The sequence below is a fragment of the Cyclopterus lumpus genome, chromosome 13 (genome assembly GCF_009769545.1).
Source record: "Cyclopterus lumpus isolate fCycLum1 chromosome 13, fCycLum1.pri, whole genome shotgun sequence".
Lineage (NCBI taxonomy): Eukaryota > Metazoa > Chordata > Actinopteri > Perciformes > Cyclopteridae > Cyclopterus > Cyclopterus lumpus.
In genome coordinates this window covers 20,019,496-20,042,932 of record NC_046978.1, presented here as the reverse complement: position 1 = coordinate 20,042,932, position 23,437 = coordinate 20,019,496, and the positions used below count along the sequence as shown (strand labels likewise).

Here is a 23,437-nt window from a genome sequence, read left to right as displayed (position 1 = left end):
CATTTAGTGAGCAGCTCTCTAGTGGGGCAATATGGTACTACAAGCTCCTTAAGATATGATGGTGCATCACCAATCAAGGCTTTGTAGGTGAGGAGAAGCATTTTAAATGTGATTCTTAAATTTTACAGGGAGCCAGTGCAGAGCAGCTAATACAGGAGTCATGTGATCTCTTTTCTTAGTTTGTGTGAGTACACGAGCTGCAGCATTCTGGATCAACTGGAGGGATTTAAGAGACTTATTAGAGCAGCCTGATAATAAGGAGTTGCAGTAATCTAGTCTGGAAGAAACAAACGCGTGAAAAAGGGGGAGGAGCCACTCACTCTGTCTGTTGGTCTCTTACATAGATGAAAAAATGCAATCCTTGAGATTTGCTTAACGTGGAGTTAAAGGACAAGTCTGGGTCAAAGATAACTAGAGATTCTTTACAGTGGTGTTGGATGCCAGGGCAATGCCATCTACAGAAACCACATCACCAGATCATTGATCTCTGAGGTGTTCAGGGCCAGTAAAATAACTTCAGTTTTGTCTGAGTTTAACATCAGGAAGTTGCAGGTCATCCATGTTTTTATGTCTTTAAGACATTCTTGAATTTTAGCGAGCTGGTTGGTCTCCTCTGGTTTGATCCATAGATATAATTGAGTATCGTCTGCATAGCAATGAAAGTTTATGGAGTGTTTCCTGATAATGTTGCCCAAAGGAAGCATATATAAGGTAAATAAAATTGGTCCAAGCACAGACCTCAGAGACCCTCAGAGACCCTTAGAGACCCCCAGAGACCCACAGAGACGCCCAGAGACCCTTAGAGACCCCCAGAGACCCTCAGAGACCCCCAGAGACCCTCAGAGACCCTCAGAGACGCCCAGAGACCCTTAGAGACCCTTAGAGACCCACAGAGACCCTTAGAGACCCACAGAGACCCACAGAGACCCCCAGAGACCCCCAGAGACCCACAGAGACCCCCAGAGACCCTTAGCTCCTTTAAATCCAGAGTGAAGACTTTTCTGTTTGCTGTTTCCTTTAATTGAACCAGATTCAAGGAAATTAATCGATTCACTAAAACTGCAACACGACTTTTATTCTATTTTTATCTTTTTAATGTTTTACCGACTGATATTTTAATGAATGTTGTTGTTTTCTTTGGTGTGTTTGTTTCTTTGTGATGCTTGTTGAGAGCTCTGGTTCTATTTAACTCAACAGCTGTGACAATAATCAGCCTGGTGGCAGTAATGCAACAGTAAGGATGCAAGCTGCCGTTAGAAACCATAGAAGAAGAAGAATAATCAGCCTGGATTGATCTCAGCTTTCATAAAACAATCACAGTTCATTCATTCATTGATTCATCACGTTGCTCTTTCACCAGGTAGGTTATCTTTTCTCATTTTAAAATGTGTTTGATTAATTATTTAAGTGTGAAATATACAAACAAATAAGAAATCAGGAAGGGGGCAAATACTTTTTCACAGCATTATATATACATTCATATTTATTTATATAAATATATTTATATATATATATATTTGTAGTTTCAGTCTCTTTTGAACATTGTCTCTAAAACACATTTCATGTTGATTTATTTGAACCTTTCTGTTCATGTTCAGCTCAACTTTAACGTTAAAGAGGAACCTGATTGACGATCGGCCCAAAACATGCTGTTGTGTTCAATGTCCCCTCCAGAAGGTAAATGTTTAACCTGAGGAGAACCGGCTCACGTCTCACCTGCTGAAAGCGTCTTTTTATGGTCTGTGTGTGCTGTGAACCTTGTCCACACACACACACACACACACACACACACACACACACACACACACACTCTCAGGACTCCATGAGGACCTCCACAGGTAAGCTCTCTCTCGCTCTCTCTACGTTAAACATGTTATTGTTGTCATAACTCGTCGGCGTGTCACCTGCGTGTTCACCAGGTGCTTTTAGGCCCCCCGGTTCTCCCCCCGGTTCTCCCCCCGGTTCTCCCCCCGGTTCTCCTCCCGGTTAATCTCACCGGTTGGTTTTTAAATCTGAATTATTCTTGAGCAGTGAGCTGTTGACACCGGGGGTTTGAAACGTGCAGCAGCCAGCTGGAGGCCCGTTGTTGTTGTTGTTGTTGTTGTTGTTGTTGTTGTTGTTGTTTGTGTTGGTTTCCTCCATGTTGCATGGAGGATTCAGTCCAGGGGACTCATGGGACCCCCCCCCCTCACCCCCCTTAAGAAGGTTATTGATTGCCATGAGCCAATCAGTGACTTCCTGTGGCTCCTTCAGTTGATCAATGAGGATGATTGATTAGAGTTCCAGTTCTGAGACTATAGAAAAGATCTTTAATAAAAGCCATAAACATCTCTCTCTCTCTATCTATCTATCTATCTATCTATCTATCTATCTATCTATCTATCTATCTATCTATCTATCTATATATATATATATATATATATATATATATATATATATATATATATATATATATAGATATATATATAATAAACAAAACAACTCACTGTGGCGCTGCAGTTACAAAGTCTGGTTGATTCTGAGTTTCTTTATCTGCGTCTCAAACATCAGGAAACACACGTTCTACAACGTGAGACCAAGATAATAAAATGGAGAAAAAAAAGCTTTGATAACAGTAAGTTGTAAAAATGTTTCAATTAAAAATCAGATTTAAATAAAATGTGATGAATTAAAACTATAAAATGTTACACAATTAAACCTAAATACAATAAAATGATTGATAAATATAAGAACAATGAATGTATTTAAACACAATGGAATAAGTGAAACATAAAATAACACGAATATAATTTTATTTTTCAACTCTGATGTAAATAAAATAATCTAAGAAAATAAATAACAATAAAACAGAATTAAATTGTTTAAACTAAAATATGTAAATAATAATTTGTCAAATAATATATAATTAAATTATGTAAGAAAAATATTAATACAATTAATTCACATTTAAGTTAATGTAACAAAGGTAAACAAAAGAATACGTGATTGTGTTCACACAAGATATTTATATTATATTTAAACATTATGGATCAAGATGGAACATAAAAATATATTTATTTATTTATTTATTCCTCAAATATTTCTTTTTTTTCATTTAAGCGGTTTTGACCAAAACAAATAAATTCCTTTTGAAGTGACCTTGGTTCCTTTTGAAGTGACCTTGGTTCTTTTTGGAGTGACCTTGGTTCCTTTTGAAGTGACCTTGGTTCCTTTTTGAAGTGACCTTGGTTCCTTTTGAAGTGACCTTGGTTCTTTTTGGAGTGACCTTGGTTCCTTTTGAAGTGACCTTGGTTCCTTTTGGAGTGACCTTGGTTCTTTTTGAAGTGACCTTGGTTCCTTTTGGAGTGACCTTGGTTCCTTTTGGAGTGACCTTGGTTCTTTTTGGAGTGACCTTGGTTCTTTTTGGAGTGACCTTGGTTCCTTTTTGAAGTGACCTTGGTTCCTTTTGAAGTGACCTTGGTTCTTTTTGGAGTGACCTTGGTTCCTTTTGGAGTGACCTTGGTTCCTTTTGAAGTGACCTTGGTTCTTTTTGGAGTGACCTTGGTTCCTTTTGGAGTGACCTTGGTTCCTTTTGAAGTGACCTTGGTTCCTTTTGAAGTGACCTTGGTTCCTTTTGAAGTGACCGTGGTTCCTTTTGAAGTGACCGTGGTTCCTTTTGGAGTGACCTTGGTTCCTTTTGAAGTGACCTTGGTTCCTTTTTGAAGTGACCTTGGTTCCTTTTGAAGTGACCTTGGTTCCTTTTGAAGTGACCTTGACCTTATTTCCTTGGAGCTTGTCCCTGAACGTCTCTGGTCGTGTCCCCGCAGGCTGCCAGGATGAGATGGACCCCCCACGGTGAGACCTCTTTGTATTCATGAGTTTATGATAGAGGACCACACACTTCATTGACATTATTCTTTGGTGAACAGCTCGTCTTTATCTCCTGGAGGAAACTTGTCTATTATATTTAAATAACACTTTTTGTAATGATCTGGAATCTCTTGGTTGTTTTTGAAGGATCAGAAGCGACTCCAGTGGGTAAACCTTCTGTGACCTTCTGTAACCTCCTGTGACCTTATGTGACCTTCTGTGACCTTCTGTAACCTCCTGTGACCTTATGTGACCTTCTGTGACCTTCTGTAACCTCCTGTGACCTTCTGTGACCTTCTATTCAATTCAGTTTATTTTGTATAGCCCAATATCACAAATTACAAACTCCCCTCATAGGGCTTTACAATCTGTACACATACGACATCCCTGACCTTTGACCTCACATCGGATCAGGAAAAACTCCCCAAAAATAACCTTTGACAGGGAAAAAAGTGAAGAAACCTTCAGGAGAGCAACAGAGGAGGATCCCTCTCCCCGGATGGACGGATGAATAGATGTCATGTGACCAGATGAACAGAGTTACATAAACACATTACATGAATATGACAATGTATGAATGGAACTCCAATCCATGAAACAGAAGGAGGTAGAGAGGAGGGGGCGGGGCATCAGCAGGGCCAATGGGAGGCCGGTTCACCAGCATCAGACACCTCCAGGTCCAATGGACCCTATGAGACCTCTGTGACCTCCTGTGGCCTTCTGTGACCTCCTGTGACCTCCTGTGACCTCCTGCGACCTCCTGTAACCTTCTATGACCTCCTTGGCCTTCTCTAACCTTCTGTAACCTCCTGAAACCTCCTGTGACCTCCTGCGACCTCCTGTAACCTTCTGTAACCTCCTGTGACCTTCTGAAACCTTCTGAAACACTCGTAAAGAAGTTTTACATCAAGCTGAATTAGTTTCTGGTCTTTTCAGTTTTACTTTCAATCCAAAGGAAGGGATCGACAACCCGGCTCTGGTGGTCGGAGATGATCCCGGTGAGGTGTGATGCAGAACACGTGACCTCACGTGACCTCTGTGACCCCTCCCTGACCGTGTGTGTGTGTGTGTGTGTGTGTAGAGCCTCAGGGCCTCGGGCCACGCCTGTGCCACCTGAAGCGGCTGGAGGGCCAGACCTTTGGCTTCGTACTGTGGTCGGTCCAGGGCGGCCGGGTGGACTGGGACCTGGAGGACTGGGGCCTGGGGGACCGGGGCCTTGGGGACCGGGGCCTTGGGGACCGGGGCCTGGAGGTCCGGGATGTGGAGCCGTGGAGCCCCGCGCAGCGCGGAGGTCTCCGGGACCAGGACCGGGTCCTGGAGGTCAACGAGGAGTTTGTGCACAACGTGGACCTCCGCAGGGTCAGTGTATTAAAACTAGTTTTATTATATAGAACTGTTCATTAAACTAGTTTTATTATATAGAACTGTTCATTAAAACTAGTTTTAATATGTAACAGACGAACCCAGAGATGCATTAAAGGAAACCCGGTATTAACCTGAAAGATTAAAGAACTTAATATTCATAATATCTCCAATGTTACTGCTACTTTTATTAGTGTTTATTTAATGCATTTCATTATCACACTGAGCTCCAACTACACACACACGTGATAAAATACTGGATTCTTGTGGTCTCCAGGTGGTGAGGAGGATCCAGTCTTGTGGGCTCCACCTGGTCCTGCTGGTGTTGAGGCGGGACCAGTATGAAGAGGTACTCGGCGAGGACGTCGGCGTGTAGATTATGTTTTATTATCAAGTTTTATTTGAGTCGAGTCTCGTGTTCCGCAGGTCGTGTCGATGGGTCTGGACCTGCAGGCGCTGGCCAGGTCCTCCAAAGGGGCCGGCTGGTCGAGACCCAGGCTGTGTCACGTGGGCAGACACCCGGAGCTCGGCCTGGGGATGACCGTCGCCCCGCTGCAAGGTCACCTGACTCACCTGAGCCCTCTTCACGGACTCTGGTACCTTGACCCGTTATATTAATGCTGGTGGTGTCCTCAGGTCCGAGGGGCCGGTTCACCGTGGACACGGTGGCCGGCGGCGCGGCGGAGGAAGCCGGCGTCCTGTCGGGAGACCGCCTGATCTGGATCGACGGGGTCCCGGCGTCCGCGCTGACGCAGTCCACCCTCAACAGAACCGTACGGGTCTCGGCTCAAGTAAACCTGTGTGTGTGTGTGTGAGACGTGGTTGTGACTCCCGTCTGGGTGCCCCCCCCCCCCCCCCCCCCCCCCCCCCCCCCCCCCCCTCAGGTGAAGCGGGGCGTGGCCTCGGTGACGGTGCTGGTCATCGACGGTGAGGGCGAGTCCTGCAGCGCCAGGAGGAGGACGCCCGTCCTGCCCGCGGCGGCGCAGTGCCGCGGCCTGCCGCACGCGGCCAGGACCATGCGCCTGGTCAAAGGTCGCGACGGGTACGGCTTCCTGCTGAGGCAGGAGAAGCTGGCCGCCTCGAAGAGGACAGGTGAGCTGACGGTCACGTGACCACGCGGTCAGGTGACCGGTGTGCAGGGAAACGGATTAATATGTTGGCAATATTTAAAAACGTGTCCTTATTTATTAAACTATTCTCGTGTTGCAGCCTCTGAAGGTCAGTCAACGTTTCTCTGGTTTGTTGTCACGTGACTGCCGGTCTCACGTGAATCGATCATGACGTCATAGTTTCACCGAGCAGCTCGGAATTTAATGTTTTTAACACAATGTGATTTAAAGTAAACGGATTATTTGTGGAGAGATTTTAAATCGAATGAAAAAAAAATGTAATATCACATTTTAGGCTCACAGCTTTGGTTTCATCGCACGTGATGCATTCAAGGACCGTCGGAAAAAGAGAAACCTCACGATAATTGCGTTTATTTAAAGCTTCCGGCTGATGAACGTCGTTTAAAGAAAACCTCCTTTTTAAAACCCCCCGGTGGGTTTTTGGGGTTCAGTTGGATCCAAATTCTCAACGTAATATTTATTATTATTATTATTATTATTATTATTATTATTGTTTCCAGTGCACGTGCTCCGGGAGGTGGATGAAGGGAGTCCAGCGGAGGCCATGGGGATGCGGGACGGGGACCTGCTGCTGGCCGTCAACGGGGCTCCTGTGGAGGCTCTGGAGCACGACCACATCGTGCAGGAGATCCGGCGCAGCGGAGACCGGGTCTCGCTCACCTCCATGTCGATGTCCGGGAGAGACTTCTACCGACAGGTGAGCCGCTCACCTCCACGCGCACGTGGTGTCGGGACGCGCCCTCATCTGCTTCCTGTGTCTTCTTCTGCAGTTGGATATTTCTCCCCTGTTGTTCCACGAGGAGCGGGACCCGGATGAGAGGAACCAGAACCAGAACCAGGGGGAACCCCCTGAGACGGACAGGTCCGGGATCAGTCAGGAACTTTAACCTCTTTTTAAGGTATAATATTCATGGCATCATCTAAACTGAACTTTGTATTTGTTTTGTGTCACTTTACACATAAAAGACTAAATAAATAAATGATATGTCCAATAGCAAATCCCCATGTGAAGAGTTCCCGTCTGTCTCTGGGATTATGACCTCATTGTGACTCAATAACTTCATCACGTTGTATGATTTGTGTTTTCCAGCCGAAGAGGAGTTCGATGCTTTGAAACAAAGTTGTGCTATTTCTTTGATTTATTTTAAATCGTGTGTGTGTGTGTGTGTGTGTGTGTGTGTTCATGCTCCTCCAGATGAGACCCTGTGACCTTCTATTATTTTTAAACCCTCCTTCTGCACGTTTTTGATTAATTTTTGGAAATGTATTATAAAGAGTGACCACTGTTTGTGCTTAGCTTTCTGTATGAATCAATTAAATTATTAAGCTTCATGTATAGAAGCTGAACATATGGAAACTGGTAGGCTCATTCACATTAAACGTTAAACCCTTTTCATCAGTGTTTTGTTTTATTGTGCAGGTGATCCATTATTAGACATCACACAACTATAACTGTTCTAGTAATTTATCATTTAAAAGTCATAAGAAAACCTTGAGGTAGAAAGTACTGAACAATACGGTTTATTGTCAAATATGCATGCACGAAAAAAGCAAATTTGACTTGGAGATTGGTGCATAAGACTTAATAAAAATGTACAATAGATTAATTGTTTTACCAAACAAATATCAGTTAATTTATATATATTTTTTCTTTACTTTGAATACTGTTTTACATATTTATTTATTTTCATATTACCCAAAACTTTCCTAAAATGGTCAGGAAATATTCGGTGTCATTGAATTGATGAATTTCCACAACATATTTTAATTTCAATAAGTTGAAGTTTGTTGCTGGACTTTAGTAGATTTTTGTAAGATATATGAATAATTTTATGAGGATTCGTTAGAGTTTTCTTATTCCATCTTTTGGGTAAATCTCAACCAAAATGTTCAGCTTTTTAAATTATTTTTTAATTAATTGAACACATTGCACATATACATTTAAACCAAGATCAAAATATATATATTTTGAAAAGACTGCATTCATGTAATTAACATAAATAGCTTTTGTTTAATTTATTTATTGAACAAATTGCACATATTACCAAAATAAATAGCTAAATACATACATTCAAACCAAGATACAAATATATATATTTTGAAAAGACTGCATTCATGTAATGAACATAAATAATTTGTTTTATTTTTTAAATATTTTTATTTATTGAACAAATAGCATATATTACCAAAATAAATCGCTACATGCATACATTCAAAACAACACGCAAGAGGAATAAACGCAGAAGATTAAAAAAATATATATAATATACAGAATTATAAAACAAAAATAACCGTTATTCTTTTTCGGTCTTATTCTGAAAGAGTGCGACCGGAAGCTGCGCACGCTTTCTTCTCCGTGATCAACGGCCAGTGTTTAACGGTCGCTGCGTGAGAAGGCTGTCAGGCTCCATTCCCGCACCTATTAACGCCCGTTACGTGCAGCCATGGCGTCAGAAGAGCTGGCGAAGAAGCTCCAGACGCGGATGGCCGCTACGCAGGAGGTCGAGCCGAGGCCGGAGCCCGAGCCGAGCCCGGTCCGACCCAGACCGCAGCAGGAGGCCGAGGGAGCCTGTGGCGGAGACCCGTCCTCCTCCTCCGAGCTGTCCGCCGTGTTGACCCGCAGACAGGACATCAACGACGGGAACGCCGCCCCGTGCCGGACCCGCGTGTTCAACCCGTACACGGAGTTCAAAGAGTTCACGCGCAAGCAGATCAAAGACATGGAGACGATGTTCAAACGGTAAGGAGCGGCGCGCGAGGGAGGGCGCGCGAGCGAGGGCTCGAGAGGATAAAGATGCTGACGTGAAGCCTCGCGGGGGAAGCGCGAGCTGTCAGTCTGACTCACAGCGAGGCCACGTGACCGCGTGTGTGTGTGTGTGTCACAGCGAGGCCACGTGACCGCGTGTGTGTGTGTGTGTGTGTGTGACCGCCTGTGTGTGTGTGTGTGTGTGTGTGTGACCGCCTGTGTGTGTGTGTGTCACAGCGAGGCCACGTGACCGCGTGTGTGTGTGTGTGACCGCCTGTGTGTGTGTGTGTGTGTGTGTGTGACCGCGTGTGTGTGTGTGTGTCACAGCGAGGCCACGTGACCGCGTGTGTGTGTGTGTGTGTGTGACCGCCTGTGTGTGTGTGTGTGACCGCCTGTGTGTGTGTGTGTGTGTGTGTGTGACCGCCTGTGTGTGTGTGTGTGTGACCGCCTGTGTGTGTGTGTGTCTGTGACCGCCTGTGTGTGTGTGTGTGTCTGTGACCGCCTGTGTGTGTGTGTGTGTGTGTGTGTGTGTATGTGACCGCCTGTGTGTGCGTGTCTCTGTTTGTGTGTGTGTGTCTGTTACAGCCTGTGTGTGTGTGTGTGTGTGGTGATCAGAGCGGGAAGCGCGAGGCAGCAACGACGGTGATGCGTTCAAGTTCATCACGAAACTGGTACAAATGAAATGAACATGGCCCTCTAAAATATAACATGGCAACATGGGTTCTGACATAAGAGCGTTCCTGTAGGTTCTGACATGAGAGCGTTCCTGTAGGTTCTGACATGAGAGCGTTCCTGTGGGTTCTGACATAAGAGCGTTCTTGTAGGTTCTGACATGAGAGCGTTCCTGTAGGTTCTGACATGAGAGCGTTCTTGTAGGTTCTGACAAGAGAGCGTTCCTGTGGGTTCTGACATAAGAGCGTTCTTGTAGGTTCTGACATGAGAGCGTTCCTGTGGGTTCTGACATAAGAGCGTTCTTGTGGGTTCTGACATGAGAGCGTTCCTGTGGGTTCTGACATGAGAGCGTTCTTGTAGGTTCTGACATGAGAGCGTTCCTGTAGGTTCTGACATGAGAGCGTTCCTGTAGGTTCTGACATGAGAGCGTTCCTGTAGGTTCTGACATGAGAGCGTTCCTGTGGGTTCTGACATGAGAGCGTTCCTGTAGGTTCTGACATGAGAGCGTTCCTGTAGGTTCTGACATGAGAGCGTTCCTGTGGGTTCTGACATGAGAGCGTTCCTGTGGGTTCTGACATGAGAGCGTTCCTGTAGGTTCTGACATGAGAGCGTTCCTGTAGGTTCTGACATGAGAGCCTCCTGTAGGTTCTGACATGAGAGCGTTCCTGTAGGTTCTGACATGAGAGCGTTCCTGTAGGTTCTGACATGAGAGCGTTCCTGTAGGTTCTGACATGAGAGCGTTCCTGTAGGTTGTAGGTTCTGACATGAGAGCGTTCCTGTGGGTTCTGACATGAGAGCGTTCCTGTGGGTTCTGACATGAGAGCGTTCCTGTAGGTTCTGACATGAGAGCGTTCCTGTAGGTTCTGACATGAGAGCCTCCTGTAGGTTCTGACATGAGAGCGTTCCTGTAGGTTCTGACATGAGAGCGTTCCTGTGGGTTCTGACATGAGAGCGTTCCTGTAGGTTGTAGGTTCTGACATGAGAGCGTTCTTGTAGGTTCTGACATGAGAGCGTTCTTGTGGGTTCTGACATAAGAGCGTTCTTGTGGGTTCTGACATGAGAGCGTTCTTGTAGGTTCTGACATGAGAGCATTCCTGTGGGTTCTGACATGAGAGTGTTCTTGTAGGTTCTGACATGAGAGCGTTCTTGTGGGTTCTGACATAAGAGCGTTCTTGTGGGTTCTGACATGAGAGCGTTCTTGTGGGTTCTGACATGAGAGCGTTCCTGTAGGTTCTGACATGAGAGCGTTCTTGTGGGTTCTGACATGAGAGCATTCCTGTGGGTTCTGACATGAGAGTGTTCTTGTAGGTTCTGACATGAGAGCGTTCTTGTGGGTTCTGACATAAGAGCGTTCTTGTGGGTTCTGACCTGAGAGCATTCTTGTGGGTTCTGACATAAGAGCGTTCTTGTGGGTTCTGACATGAGAGCATTCCTGTGGGTTCTGACATGAGAGCGTTCTTGTAGGTTCTGACATGAGAGCGTTCTTGTGGGTTCTGACATAAGAGCGTTCTTGTGGGTTCTGACATAAGAGCGTTCTTGTGGGTTCTGACATGAGAGCGTTCCTGTGGGTTCTGACATGAGAGCGTTCCTGTGGGTTCTGACATGAGAGCGTTCCTGTGGGTTCTGACATGAGAGCGTTCCTGTGGGTTCTGACATGAGAGCGTTCTTGTAGGTTCTGACATGAGAGCGTTCTTGTAGGTTCTGACAAGAGAGCGTTCTTGTGGGTTCTGACATGAGAGCGTTCCTGTGGGTTCTGACATGAGAGCGTTCTTGTAGGTTCTGACAAGAGAGCGTTCTTGTAGGTTCTGACATGAGAGCGTTCCTGTAGGTTCTGACATGAGAGCGTTCCTGTGGGTTCTGACATGAGTGCGTTCTTGTGGGTTCTGACATGAGAGCGTTCATTGTGGGTTCTGACATGAGAGCGTTCTTGTGGGTTCTGACATGAGAGCGTTCTTGTAGGTTCTGACATGAGAGCGTTCCTGTAGGTTCTGACATGAGAGCGTTCTTGTAGGTTCTGACATGAGAGCGTTCCTGTAGGTTCTGACATGAGAGCGTTCCTGTAGGTTCTGACATGAGAGCGTTCTTGTAGGTTCTGACGTGAGAGCGTTCCTTTGGGTTCTGACATGAGAGCGTTCCTGTAGGTTCTGACGAGAGCCTCCTGTAGGTTCTGACAAGAGAGCGTTCTTGTAGGTTCTGACATGAGAGCGTTCTTGTAGGTTCTGACAAGAGAGCGTTCCTGTAGGTTCTGACATGAGTGTTCTTGTAGGTTCTGACATGAGTGTTCTTGTAGGTTCTGACATGAGAGCGTTCCTGTAGGTTCTGACAAGAGAGCGTTCCTGTAGGTTCTGACAAGAGAGCGTTCCTGTGGGTTCTGACATGAGAGCGTTCCTGTAGGTTCTGACAAGAGAGCGTTCTTGTAGGTTCTGACAAGAGAGCGTTCTTGTAGGTTCTGACATGAGAGCGTTCCTGTAGGTTCTGACATGAGAGCGTTCCTGTAGGTTCTGACGAGAGCCTCCTGTAGGTTCTGACAAGAGAGTGTTCTTGTAGGTTCTGACATGAGAGCGTTCTTGTAGGTTCTGACATGAGAGCGTTCCTGTAGGTTCTGACAAGAGAGCGTTCTTGTAGGTTCTGACAAGAGAGCGTTCCTGTAGGTTCTGACAAGAGAGCGTTCTTGTAGGTTCTGACATGAGAGCGTTCCTGTAGGTTCTGACATGAGAGCGTCGCTGTAGGTTCTGACATGAGAGCGTTCCTGTAGGTTCTGACAAGAGAGCGTTCCTGTAGGTTCTGACAAGAGAGCGTTCTTGTGGGTTCTGACATGAGAGCGTTCCTGTGGGTTCTGACATGAGAGCGTTCTTGTAGGTTCTGACAAGAGAGCGTTCTTGTAGGTTCTGACATGAGAGCGTTCCTGTAGGTTCTGACATGAGAGCGTTCCTGTGGGTTCTGACATGAGTGCGTTCTTGTGGGTTCTGACATGAGAGCGTTCATTGTGGGTTCTGACATGAGAGCGTTCTTGTGGGTTCTGACATGAGAGCGTTCTTGTAGGTTCTGACATGAGAGCGTTCCTGTAGGTTCTGACATGAGAGCGTTCTTGTGGGTTCTGACATGAGAGCGTTCTTGTAGGTTCTGACATGAGAGCGTTCCTGTAGGTTCTGACATGAGAGCGTTCTTGTAGGTTCTGACGTGAGAGCGTTCCTTTGGGTTCTGACATGAGAGCGTTCCTGTAGGTTCTGACGAGAGCCTCCTGTAGGTTCTGACAAGAGAGCGTTCTTGTAGGTTCTGACATGAGAGCGTTCTTGTAGGTTCTGACAAGAGAGCGTTCCTGTAGGTTCTGACATGAGTGTTCTTGTAGGTTCTGACATGAGTGTTCTTGTAGGTTCTGACATGAGAGCGTTCCTGTAGGTTCTGACAAGAGAGCGTTCCTGTAGGTTCTGACAAGAGAGCGTTCCTGTGGGTTCTGACATGAGAGCGTTCCTGTAGGTTCTGACAAGAGAGCGTTCTTGTAGGTTCTGACAAGAGAGCGTTCTTGTAGGTTCTGACAAGAGAGCGTTCTTGTAGGTTCTGACATGAGAGCGTTCCTGTAGGTTCTGACATGAGAGCGTTCCTGTAGGTTCTGACGAGAGCCTCCTGTAGGTTCTGACAAGAGAGTGTTCTTGTAGGTTCTGACATGAGAGCGTTCTTGTAGGTTCTGACATGAGAGCGTTCCTGTAGGTTCTGACAAGAGAGCGTTCTTGTAGGTTCTGACAAGAGAGCGTTCCTGTAGGTTCTGACAAGAGAGCGTTCTTGTAGGTTCTGACATGAGAGCGTTCCTGTAGGTTCTGACATGAGAGCGTTCCTGTAGGTTCTGACAAGAGAGCGTTCCTGTAGGTTCTGACAAGAGAGCGTTCTTGTAGGTTCTGACATGAGAGCGTTCCTGTAGGTTCTGACATGAGAGCGTTGCTGTAGGTTCTGACATGAGAGCGTTGCTGTAGGTTCTGACATGAGAGCGTTGCTGTAGGTTCTGACATGAGAGCGTTGCTGTAGGTTCTGACATGAGAGCCTCCTGTAGGTTCTGACATGAGAGCGTTCCTGTAGGTTCTGACATGAGAGCGTTCTTGTAGGTTCTGACAAGAGAGCGTTCTTGTGGGTTCTGACATGAGAGCGTTCCTGTGGGTTCTGACATGAGAGCGTTCTTGTAGGTTCTGACAAGAGAGCGTTCTTGTAGGTTCTGACATGAGAGCGTTCCTGTAGGTTCTGACATGAGAGCGTTCCTGTGGGTTCTGACATGAGAGCGTTCTTGTGGGTTCTGACATGAGAGCGTTCATTGTGGGTTCTGACATGAGAGCGTTCTTGTGGGTTCTGACATGAGAGCGTTCTTGTAGGTTCTGACATGAGAGCGTTCCTGTAGGTTCTGACATGAGAGCGTTCTTGTAGGTTCTGACATGAGAGCGTTCCTGTAGGTTCTGACATGAGAGCGTTCCTGTAGGTTCTGACATGAGAGCGTTCTTGTAGGTTCTGACGTGAGAGCGTTCCTTTGGGTTCTGACATGAGAGCGTTCCTGTAGGTTCTGACGAGAGCCTCCTGTAGGTTCTGACAAGAGAGTGTTCTTGTAGGTTCTGACATGAGAGCGTTCTTGTAGGTTCTGACAAGAGAGCGTTCCTGTAGGTTCTGACATGAGTGTTCTTGTAGGTTCTGACATGAGAGCGTTCCTGTAGGTTCTGACGAGAGCCTCCTGTAGGTTCTGACAAGAGAGTGTTCTTGTAGGTTCTGACATGAGAGCGTTCTTGTAGGTTCTGACAAGAGAGCGTTCCTGTAGGTTCTGACAAGAGAGTGTTCCTGTAGGTTCTGACAAGAGAGTGTTCTTGTAGGTTCTGACATGAGAGTGTTCTTGTAGGTTCTGACATGAGAGCGTTCTTGTAGGTTCTGACATGAGAGCGTTCCTGTAGGTTCTGACAAGAGAGCGTTCCTGTAGGTTCTGACATGAGAGCGTTGCTGTAGGTTCTGACATGAGAGCGTTCTTGTAGGTTCTGACATGAGAGCGTTGCTGTAGGTTCTGACATGAGAGCGTTCTTGTAGGTTCTGACATGAGAGCGTTGCTGTAGGTTCTGACATGAGAGCGTTGCTGTAGGTTCTGACATGAGAGCGTTGCTGTAGGTTCTGACATGAGAGCGTTCCTGTAGGTTCTGACATGAGAGCCTCCTGTAGGTTCTGACATGAGAGCGTTCCTGTAGGTTCTGACATGAGAGCGTTCCTGTAGGTTCTGACATGAGAGCCTCCTGTAGGTTCTGACATGAGAGCCTCCTGTAGGTTCTGACATGAGAGCATTCCTGTAGGTTCTGACATGAGAGCGTTGCTGTAGGTTCTGACATGAGAGCGTTCCTGTAGGTTCTGACATGAGAGCGTTCCTGTAGGTTCTGACATAACAAGGGTTCCTGTGGGTTTTCTCTCCTCCTGCATTCTTCTTGTCCCACAAAGAAGAAGTTTGTCTGAGTGTCTCTTTGTGTCCCAGTGTTGGAATGCGGCCCAGACAGGAAGCCCTTTCTCTGGCTGTAATCAGCCCGTTATGCAAATGAGGCTGGTTAACCATCGGCTACAATGGTTCCCATAAGAACCTCACTCTGCATGTTCTTTACCCTCTGAACAACAGGGCCCTTCAAGAGGCGTGAACGTTACACCTCTGTGTGCATGGGAATGTGTCAACTATTTCTTTTTAACATTGTAAACATTAGTTTTTGGTCTCAATCTCTAGTTTCAAGTCTTCTTCAATACAGAATGATGTTCATTTAGTAAATTATGGTCATTTAGAGTCAAACAGACCATAAAGCAGGGGACGCTTTAGGCCGGGGCTACAAGGTGATTGACAGGTTGACACCAGAGACGTATACGCCGTCTATACGTCACTCCTCAGTCCAACAGGTCACTTCCTGTTCTCTGGTTGCAAAAAAACCAAGATGGCGACTACCGTAATGCCGAAGTCGAGGCTTAAAAAACGTCCACAAACCAACGAGTGACGCGTCCACTTCTTCTGTACAGTCTGGACGTGATGTATCGGAGCTGGAGGTAAACAATGGCTCTGTTTGTGTCCTGAGCATGTCATTCTCTCTCTGGAAGCTTCTATGAATGCTCTCATGGAGTCTCTGGAAGCTTCTATGAATACTCTCATTACATTACTTTACATTACATGTCATTTAGCTGACGCTTTTATCCAAAGTGACTTATAATAAGTGTATTAAACCATGAGTCCAAACTCAGAACAACAAGAATCAAGAAAGTACAATTTCTTCACTACGGCTCTACCTTCCCTATTCAAGGTGTCGTCACTAAGATGTGTTTTTAGTCTGTAGAGACTTCCTGTGCTGATGTCAATGGGGAGCTCGTTCCACCAATGAGGAGCCAGCACAGCAAACAGTCGTGACTTTGAGTGTTTAGCTCGAAGTGAAGGAGCTACAAGCTGATTGGTGGAGGTTAGACCATGTCCTGGGTGTGAGGTTAGACCATGTCCTGGGTGTGAGGTTAGACCATGTCCAGGGTGTGAGGTTAGACCATGTCCTGGGTGTGAGGTTAGACCATGTCCTGGGTGTGAGGTTAGACCATGTCCTGGATGTGAGGTTAGACCATGACCATGTCCTGGGTGTGAGGTTAGACCATGTCCTGGGTGTGAGGTTAGACCATGTCCTGGATGTGAGGTTAGACCATGTCCTGGGTGTGAGGTTAGACCATGTCCTGGATGTGAGGTTAGACCATGTCCTGGATGTGAGGTTAGACCATGTCCTGGGTGTGAGGTTAGACCATGTCCTGGGTGTGAGGTTAGACCATGTCCTGGGTGTGAGGTTAGACCATGTCCTGGGTGTGAGGTTAGACCATGTCCTGGTGTGAGGTTAGACCATGTCCTGGGTGTGAGGTTAGACCATGTCCTGGGTGTGAGGTTAGACCATGTCCTGGGTGTGAAGTTAGACCATGTCCTGGATGTAGACTGGACCCGATCTGTTCGCAGCACGGTACGCAAGTGCCACCGGTAACCAGTGAAGGTCGTGGAGGAGCAGAGGATTGTGGGTAAATTTCGGGAGGTTGAAGACCAGTCGAGCAGCTGCATTCTGGATGAGCTGTAGAGGTCGAATGTCATTAGCAGGTAGACCTGAAGGAGGGAGTTACAGTAGTCTAGCTGTGAGATGACCAGAACCTGGACCAGAACCTGGACCAGAACCTGTGCCGCCTTCTGAGTTAGAGGTCGTATTCTCCTGATGTTGTACAGCATGGACCTACAGGAGCGTGTTATTGCGGTAATGTTGGCAGTCAGAGAGAGTTGACTGACAGGTGTCACACCGAGGTTCCTGGCAGTCGGAGTCGGAGCCAGCACTCATGGAGTCTCTGGAAGCTTCTATGAATACTCTGTGAAATGGTTTATATATTTAATCGTTCATAAACGTTCAACACCATCCTTTTGCTCCAAGCTCACAGTTCCAGCCTCCGCCTGTCAATCACATTGTAGCCCCGCCCTAAAACATCCCCTGCTTTATGGTCTGTTTCACTCTAAATGACAATTTTATAGAGTCCCTGGTGGTCAGGAGAGAGAATGCAGCTTTAACACATGAAGCATAGACTTCTATACAACCAGAGGAGTCGCCCCCTGGTGGTCAGGAGAGAGAATGCAGCTTTAACACATGAAGCATAGACTTCTATACAACCAGAGGAGTCGCCCCCTGGTGGTCAGGAGAGAGAATGCAGCTTTAACATGAAGCATAGACTTCTATACAACCAGAGGAGTCGCCCCCTGGTGGTCAGGAGAGAGAATGCAGCTTTAACACATGAAGCATAGACTTCTATACAACCAGAGGAGTCGCCCCCTGGTGGTCAGGAGAGAGAATGCAGCTTTAACATGAAGCATAGACTTCTATACAACCAGAGGAGTCGCCCCCTGGTGGTCAGGAGAGAGAATGCAGCTTTAACACATGAAGCATAGACTTCTATACAACCAGAGGAGTCGCCCCCTGGTGGTCAGGAGAGAGAATGCAGCTTTAACACATGAAGTGTTGGCTTCACTCAACAGAACCAGAGGTCCCTCCTAACACTGACGGGGTTTCTGTGGTTTGCAGGTACGACACCGGTAGAGACGGCTTCATCGACCTGATGGAGCTGAAGCTGATGATGGAGAAGCTGGGAGCTCCACAGACCCACCTGGGCCTGAAGAACATGATCAAAGAGGTGGACGAAGACTTCGACGGCAAGCTGAGCTACAGAGAGGTGAGTGTCCAGTTAAATACATCAGAATGTAGAATATATATAAGTGACTCCGTCGTGGTAAAGTTCTCTTATCGGGATGATCATGAAGTTCCCTCCTGAAGTAGAAGAGAAGCAGACCTCCTAACTGAGATCCTTCCTGCAGTTCCTGTTGATCTTCAGGAGAGCGGCGGCCGGAGAGCTGCAGGAGGAGAGCGGCCTGATGGCTCTGGCCCGGCTGTCTGAGATCAACGTGTCCACCGAGGGGGTGATGGGAGCCAAGGACTTCTTTGAAGCCAAGGTACCCTAGTACTCTAGTTGTACTCTAGTTGTACTCTAGTTGTACTCTAGTTGTACTCTATGTTGTACTCTAGTTGTACTCTAGTTGTACTCTAGTTGTACTCTATGTTGTACTCTATGTTGTACTCTAGTTGTACTCTATGTTGTACTCTATGTTGTACTCTAGTTGTACTCTATGTTGTACTCTATGTTGTACTCTAGTTGTACTCTAGTTGTACTCTATGTTGTACTCTAGTTGTACTCTATGTTGTACTCTAGTTGTACTCTATGTTGTACTCTAGTTGTACTCTAGTTGTACTCTATGTTGTACTCTAGTTGTACTCTATGTTGTACTCTATGTTGTACTCTAGTTGTACTCTATGTTGTACTCTATGTTGTACTCTATGTTGTACTCTAGTTGTACTCTAGTTGTACTCTAGTTGTACTCTATGTTGTACTCTACAATATTTGTAGAGTACAACTAGGTACAATATTTAGATCCCCCTTCATGGGTCATGTGAACCTCAGATTAACGTTAACCATCACAGTGTAAATAAAGTTTTCTCCTCCAGTAGAACATGTGATCATGATGTTTCTCTGATCATGTGACTTTGTCAACAACCAATCAGTGTTTAGAACAACACAAGGCTGGTAACGTTAGCTAGTAATGTTAGCTAGTAATGTTAGCTAGTAACATCACTTCAGTTACATGATGATGCGTTCAGGCTCTGCTCAGTGAACGTGAGTACTGGCTGAAGGTAAATGATAACGTTCTCATGATGCGTTCAGGCTCTGCTCAGTGAACGTGAGTACTGGCTGAAGGTAAATGATAACGTTCTCATGGTGCGTTCAGGCTCTGCTCAGTGAACACGAGTACTTTTATGTAATCTAGTAAAATGTAGTGTTGGTGATAAACTAGAATAAATCAGATGTTTTCACATGAATATTAAATAGATCTTAGAGGTTAATTTTGAGCCTCCTGAAGCTGAGCTCATTATTAACTTCATTAACACTGAGAATGAATTTTAAATAAAAAGTTTCTTGTATTAATTATGTGAATTGTTGTGACAAAGTAAAAGTACAACATTGAGCATTTCTGACAGTTTGCTGACTTTAAATGATCCGAGTCCAAGGACGTCTCCACAGACCGCCAAAATAAAGCGTCATAATAAGCTCCTCCCCCCCTGTGCCTCCAGATGCAGGCTCTGTCTCTGGGCAGCAAGTTCGAGGCCGAGATCCAGGAGGAAAAGGAAGAGCGCAAGAGACAGGAAGTGGACAAGAAACAGCGGCAGGCCGCCTTCAAGCAGCTGCAGTCCGCCTTCTGCTCCTGACGACCCGAACACGCACCCGGCCGCCGCTCCTGGGCTCGAACTCACGGCTTCTCATTCCACTCCGCTCACCATTCGGGACGAAAAATAGCATCGAAGTAAAAAAGAAATTAAAAAAACGCACTAAAAATTACTTGAAAAAAAAAAAAACCTCTTAAACCAGATAGGGTCATTCCAGACTTCCTGCAGCTAGAAAACAAGCGCGTTGCCACGGCAACGTCGTAGAGTTATTGTGCGTTTGTTTATTTCCTTTGTGTCAGAACTGGAAGTTTTCATCTCAAGGTATTTCTACTCGTTACGACGTTGAGTTCTTTAACTTCCTGGTTAGTCACGTGACCTCGTTACTACGGGGTCAAGTAGACATAACTGTCGTAACAGTATTATAACACTAAGTAAATAAGTCTTTATGCAGCTTTGACTTAAAAACACTTTAACCGGTTCGTAAGTAAGATTTATATTGAGCACAAATAATAATAAAATAACTCAATCAGGAATAGTTCGGGGTTTATTGGCTTTCTTGGTTAGCCTAGCTTAGCATTAAGAAAAACAAACACTAACATGTTCTGGTAATTTTGGAACTTTCCAGATGAAAGAGAACCACATGAAATAATAATAATAGAGTTAAGCTAGGCTAATCCCTGAGAGAATGAACCTGTTGAGCCTCCTCTTTAACCTTCAGGACGTTCTCACACGTCTCAACACAGCTCATTTGATTGACAGGTCGACCGCTCCGTGGACTTCCTGTCTCTCAGACCAGCTGCAGGTCTGATGGACCCGCCTCCTCCTTGTTAACACACTGTGACATCACCACTTGTATTAGCTTGTAGCTTCTCAAAGCGCGCGTGGTGAGTTAATATTTGCACTTTCGTAGAGTCCGGGAAGAAGAGACCCTCATTACCCATAATGCAATGCGTGATATAATCTCTGATGATGATTCCCTCCCGTAAAGGTAAATTATGTCTCATCCTGTTTCAAACGTATGAAGGTTTGACGAACGCGAACCAGAACGGGGTCCAGCGTGACACACACACACACACACACACACACACACACACACACACACACACACAGACACACACACACAGAGACACACACAGACACAGACATACACACACACACACACACACACAGAGACACACACAGACACACATACACAGACACACATACAGACACACACACACACACACACACAGAGACACACACACACACACTCGGAAGGGAAAGTGTGTTTTATCCCCAAAATATTGAACTTTTTCCTCTCCAATGTTTTTGTTGTGTTGTTTAAATAGAAGTGGACCTGGTTCTGTTGGATCCAGGTCCAGGTCCAGGTCCGCCCCCCTCAGGGGAACCACATCTCCAACACGTGAACCTAAACAATGTAAAGACGCATAAAGAACTTCAGCTTGTTGTTTGTTTCCTTAATGTTGTTGTTTACTTTGTCGCATGTTACTAAACTACTGTTTGTTGTGGAAACTGACAATGTATTTTTACATGAATAAATTAGTCTATATATTAATTGTTTTAGCACAGACGTATAAGTTGCCAAATATAATAATTAACAAAAGGTCAGTAAGATATATTTTTTGGGGCACTTGTAAAGATATTGTGTTGTCAGAATGGAAGTTTGACTTGATGCAATAAAGGATCAATACAACTGATATTAATGAAGACTGACTGCTCATTCACAAACTCATATAGTATAACATGTATATTAAGTTATAACGAAGTTATAGTGTTTAAAAATCATAGTACAGAATTTTTTTATAAAAGTCAAACAATAGTATGTCTGAAAATGTAAATATATTAAACATAAACAAACTCTTTCGTTTACAAAGAGTTTGTACTGCAGATGTATGCAGTACACCTTTCTACCACATGAGGGCGACACTATACATATGCAGTAGTTTATTAAAACACACACACACAGTGTAAAAACTCATATTCTTCTTTAATATTCCACTTTTTCTTTCTGGTGTTTAGTCATGTGAGCAAAGCTGGCAGATTCTTCCTCATTAAAGAGACAATAACCAAGTAAAACAGCTGTTTTGTTAACTTTTATTTCATATATATATATATATATATATATATATATATGAATATATATATGAATATATATTATACTCATGTGTTTGACTGCCACTGTTAAAAAGTGTGACTCATCACATTATCACCTGTAAGCATAAATAATAACTTTTTTCTCTCTCTTGAAACCTGTGAAACAAAGTGATGGGTCGTGTTCAGCACCTTTGAATAGTACATTCTCTATATTGCATCAGGATATAAAAATATACAGATAGTGTTTGTTCTTCTTCTTTAAAACATTCTTTTCCGTGTTGTTCGATGGCCTGAAACGAGAGGAAGAAAAGAGCTGAAGCGTCCGTCGTCATCGTCAGCACACGAGAAACGAGTCCAGAGGCTGAAACGTGGAGCTCTGAAACCTGGAGCTCTGAAACGTGGAGCGCTCACAGTGAGAGACAGAGTGAAGAGGAAGAGGAAGAGGAAGGAGTGTTTCAGGGAAAGACGTGAACGGCGAGCAGGCCGGTGGGCTGAAGAGTCATGTGACCATGCAGCCACCGTGGTGATGATGATGATGACCAAAACAACATAAAAACAGTATAAATCATAACCAGAATTGCAACAAGTGAGTTTTTAATGTTTTGAGGCCAACGAGGAGAGCTGAAGAAGAGGAAGAGGAGGAAGAGGAGAGGTGTGTTTGCAGTGCATAGAGAGGGACAGATTCACCGGAGGGTCGTCAGATGGGATTATTGCCCTGTGACACACACACACACACACACACACACACACACACACACACACACACACACACACAGAAAGAGAAGGACAGAAGAGTGAAGACGGAGAGAGAGAACGTGGTTCCTGTGGTTCCTCCCTGATGGAGAGAAGCAGCCTGCAGGCTGGTGGAGGTGTGTGTGTTCATGAGTGTGTGTGTGTGTGTGTGTTCATGAGTGTGTGTGTGTGAGATATATGTCAAAAAAACAAGTCCGGGCTCCACCAGCACTCCATTTCTTTTTTCTCTCCAGCTGTCCGTCAGAGCTTCACATGCGCGAGGAGGAAGCCAGCTCGTAGAACAGGACGTAGGCGTCGCTGCTGCGCACTTGGCTGGAGGACATTGGCGTTACTCTGGAGAGACGAGAGAAGAACGTTGCATTGTGGGAAACCGATGGTGAAGACCAAAGAACGACGTCGTCGGTGCTCAAGTGTTTATTAATATTAATCTTCTCAAACCTACGTTAAAGTGACGATGACGATGGTGTTCAGACCTACCTGGAGTCATTGAAGGTGGACCACTCCCCCGAGCTGGGGCTGCGACAGTAGGCCGTGTAGTGCCCCCCCATCGTGGTGCCTGAGTGGTTGGACACGGCGTACAGGTGGTACACCGCGTCTCCTGAAACAGGAAGCGGTCAGGTTCCGCTCCTCCGGCCTCATTATTGTGATTACGACCATAAACAGAACCTTACTGCTGCTTTCGGAGGAGAACTCCCGCAGGTCGAGGTCCTTCAGGGGGAAGTTGACGAAGGTGGAGAGCTTGCTGGTCCGTCGCGCCTCAGAGAAGCGTTTCAGGTCTGGAGGCGAGGGGGCGGAGTCAAGGACGTAACGTTGACAACGCGCTCTGTGGGGCATCTTCACTTGTGTTACTACAGTTTCATCCTCATCATCATCATCATCCTCATCGGCCCCACAGCGGCACTTTAGACGACATTAAATCATAAATACAAACTTCTAAATCTTATATTTAGCACTGATTCATAAAGTACTCGATAACATTGACCTATGACATCACGTGAATAACACATTGACCTATGACATCACGTGAATAACACATTGACCTATGACATCACGTGAATAACACATTGACC

At 45.5% G+C, this 23,437-nt stretch overlaps 3 protein-coding genes across 9 annotated transcripts in view; 2 read left to right on the top strand and 1 right to left on the bottom strand.

Moving 5' to 3' along the window:
• Positions 1–1,273: 1,273 nt before the first annotated feature.
• On the top strand, positions 1,274–7,509 carry LOC117741841 (Na(+)/H(+) exchange regulatory cofactor NHE-RF3-like). Its single transcript, XM_034549074.1, has 11 exons — positions 1,274–1,360; positions 1,599–1,677; positions 3,807–3,834; positions 4,786–4,847; positions 4,931–5,208; positions 5,489–5,560; positions 5,638–5,770; positions 5,848–5,984; positions 6,096–6,303; positions 6,842–7,038; positions 7,112–7,509. Exons 2-11 carry the CDS (start codon positions 1,647–1,649, stop codon positions 7,226–7,228), a joined length of 1,263 nt encoding a protein of 420 aa, XP_034404965.1. The 5' UTR covers positions 1,274–1,360; positions 1,599–1,646; the 3' UTR covers positions 7,229–7,509.
• A 1,170-nt stretch (positions 7,510–8,679) lies between these two features.
• On the top strand, positions 8,680–21,219 carry efhd1 (EF-hand domain family, member D1). The gene is made up of 4 exons (XM_034548040.1): positions 8,680–9,081; positions 17,829–17,976; positions 18,119–18,253; positions 19,428–21,219. Exons 1-4 carry the CDS (start codon positions 8,786–8,788, stop codon positions 19,560–19,562), a joined length of 714 nt encoding a protein of 237 aa, XP_034403931.1. The 5' UTR covers positions 8,680–8,785; the 3' UTR covers positions 19,563–21,219.
• A 972-nt stretch (positions 21,220–22,191) lies between these two features.
• usp2a (ubiquitin specific peptidase 2a) overlaps positions 22,192–23,437 on the bottom strand; it is a 26,780-nt gene continuing 25,534 nt past the window's right edge. For all 7 annotated transcript variants that reach the window (XM_034548007.1, XM_034548004.1, XM_034548003.1 and 4 more), the window contains 3 exons: positions 23,039–23,143; positions 22,845–22,965; positions 22,192–22,700 (listed from right to left, as the gene is read on the bottom strand). In XM_034548007.1, coding sequence (XP_034403898.1) covers positions 22,616–22,700; positions 22,845–22,965; positions 23,039–23,143 — 311 coding nt within the window. In that variant the 3' untranslated portion in view covers positions 22,192–22,615. The remainder of the gene's footprint in view (positions 22,701–22,844; positions 22,966–23,038; positions 23,144–23,437) is intronic.

What these genes read in the sequence shown, in the direction of transcription:
- LOC117741841 (XM_034549074.1), top strand. Translation starts at nt 1,647, where the DNA reads ATGCTGTTGTGTTCAATGTCCCCTCCAGAAG. An exon ending in TTCAATGTCCCCTCCAGAAG is followed by an intron (nt 1,678 to 3,806) that starts GTAAATGTTTAA and finishes GTGTCCCCGCAG; the next exon opens with GCTGCCAGGATGAGATGGAC. An exon ending in GATGAGATGGACCCCCCACG is followed by an intron (nt 3,835 to 4,785) that starts GTGAGACCTCTT and finishes TGGTCTTTTCAG; the next exon opens with TTTTACTTTCAATCCAAAGG.
- efhd1 (XM_034548040.1), top strand. Translation starts at nt 8,786, where the DNA reads ATGGCGTCAGAAGAGCTGGCGAAGAAGCTCCAGACGCGGATGGCCGCT. An exon ending in GCAAGCTGAGCTACAGAGAG is followed by an intron (nt 17,977 to 18,118) that starts GTGAGTGTCCAG and finishes TCCTTCCTGCAG; the next exon opens with TTCCTGTTGATCTTCAGGAG. An exon ending in AGGACTTCTTTGAAGCCAAG is followed by an intron (nt 18,254 to 19,427) that starts GTACCCTAGTAC and finishes CTGTGCCTCCAG; the next exon opens with ATGCAGGCTCTGTCTCTGGG.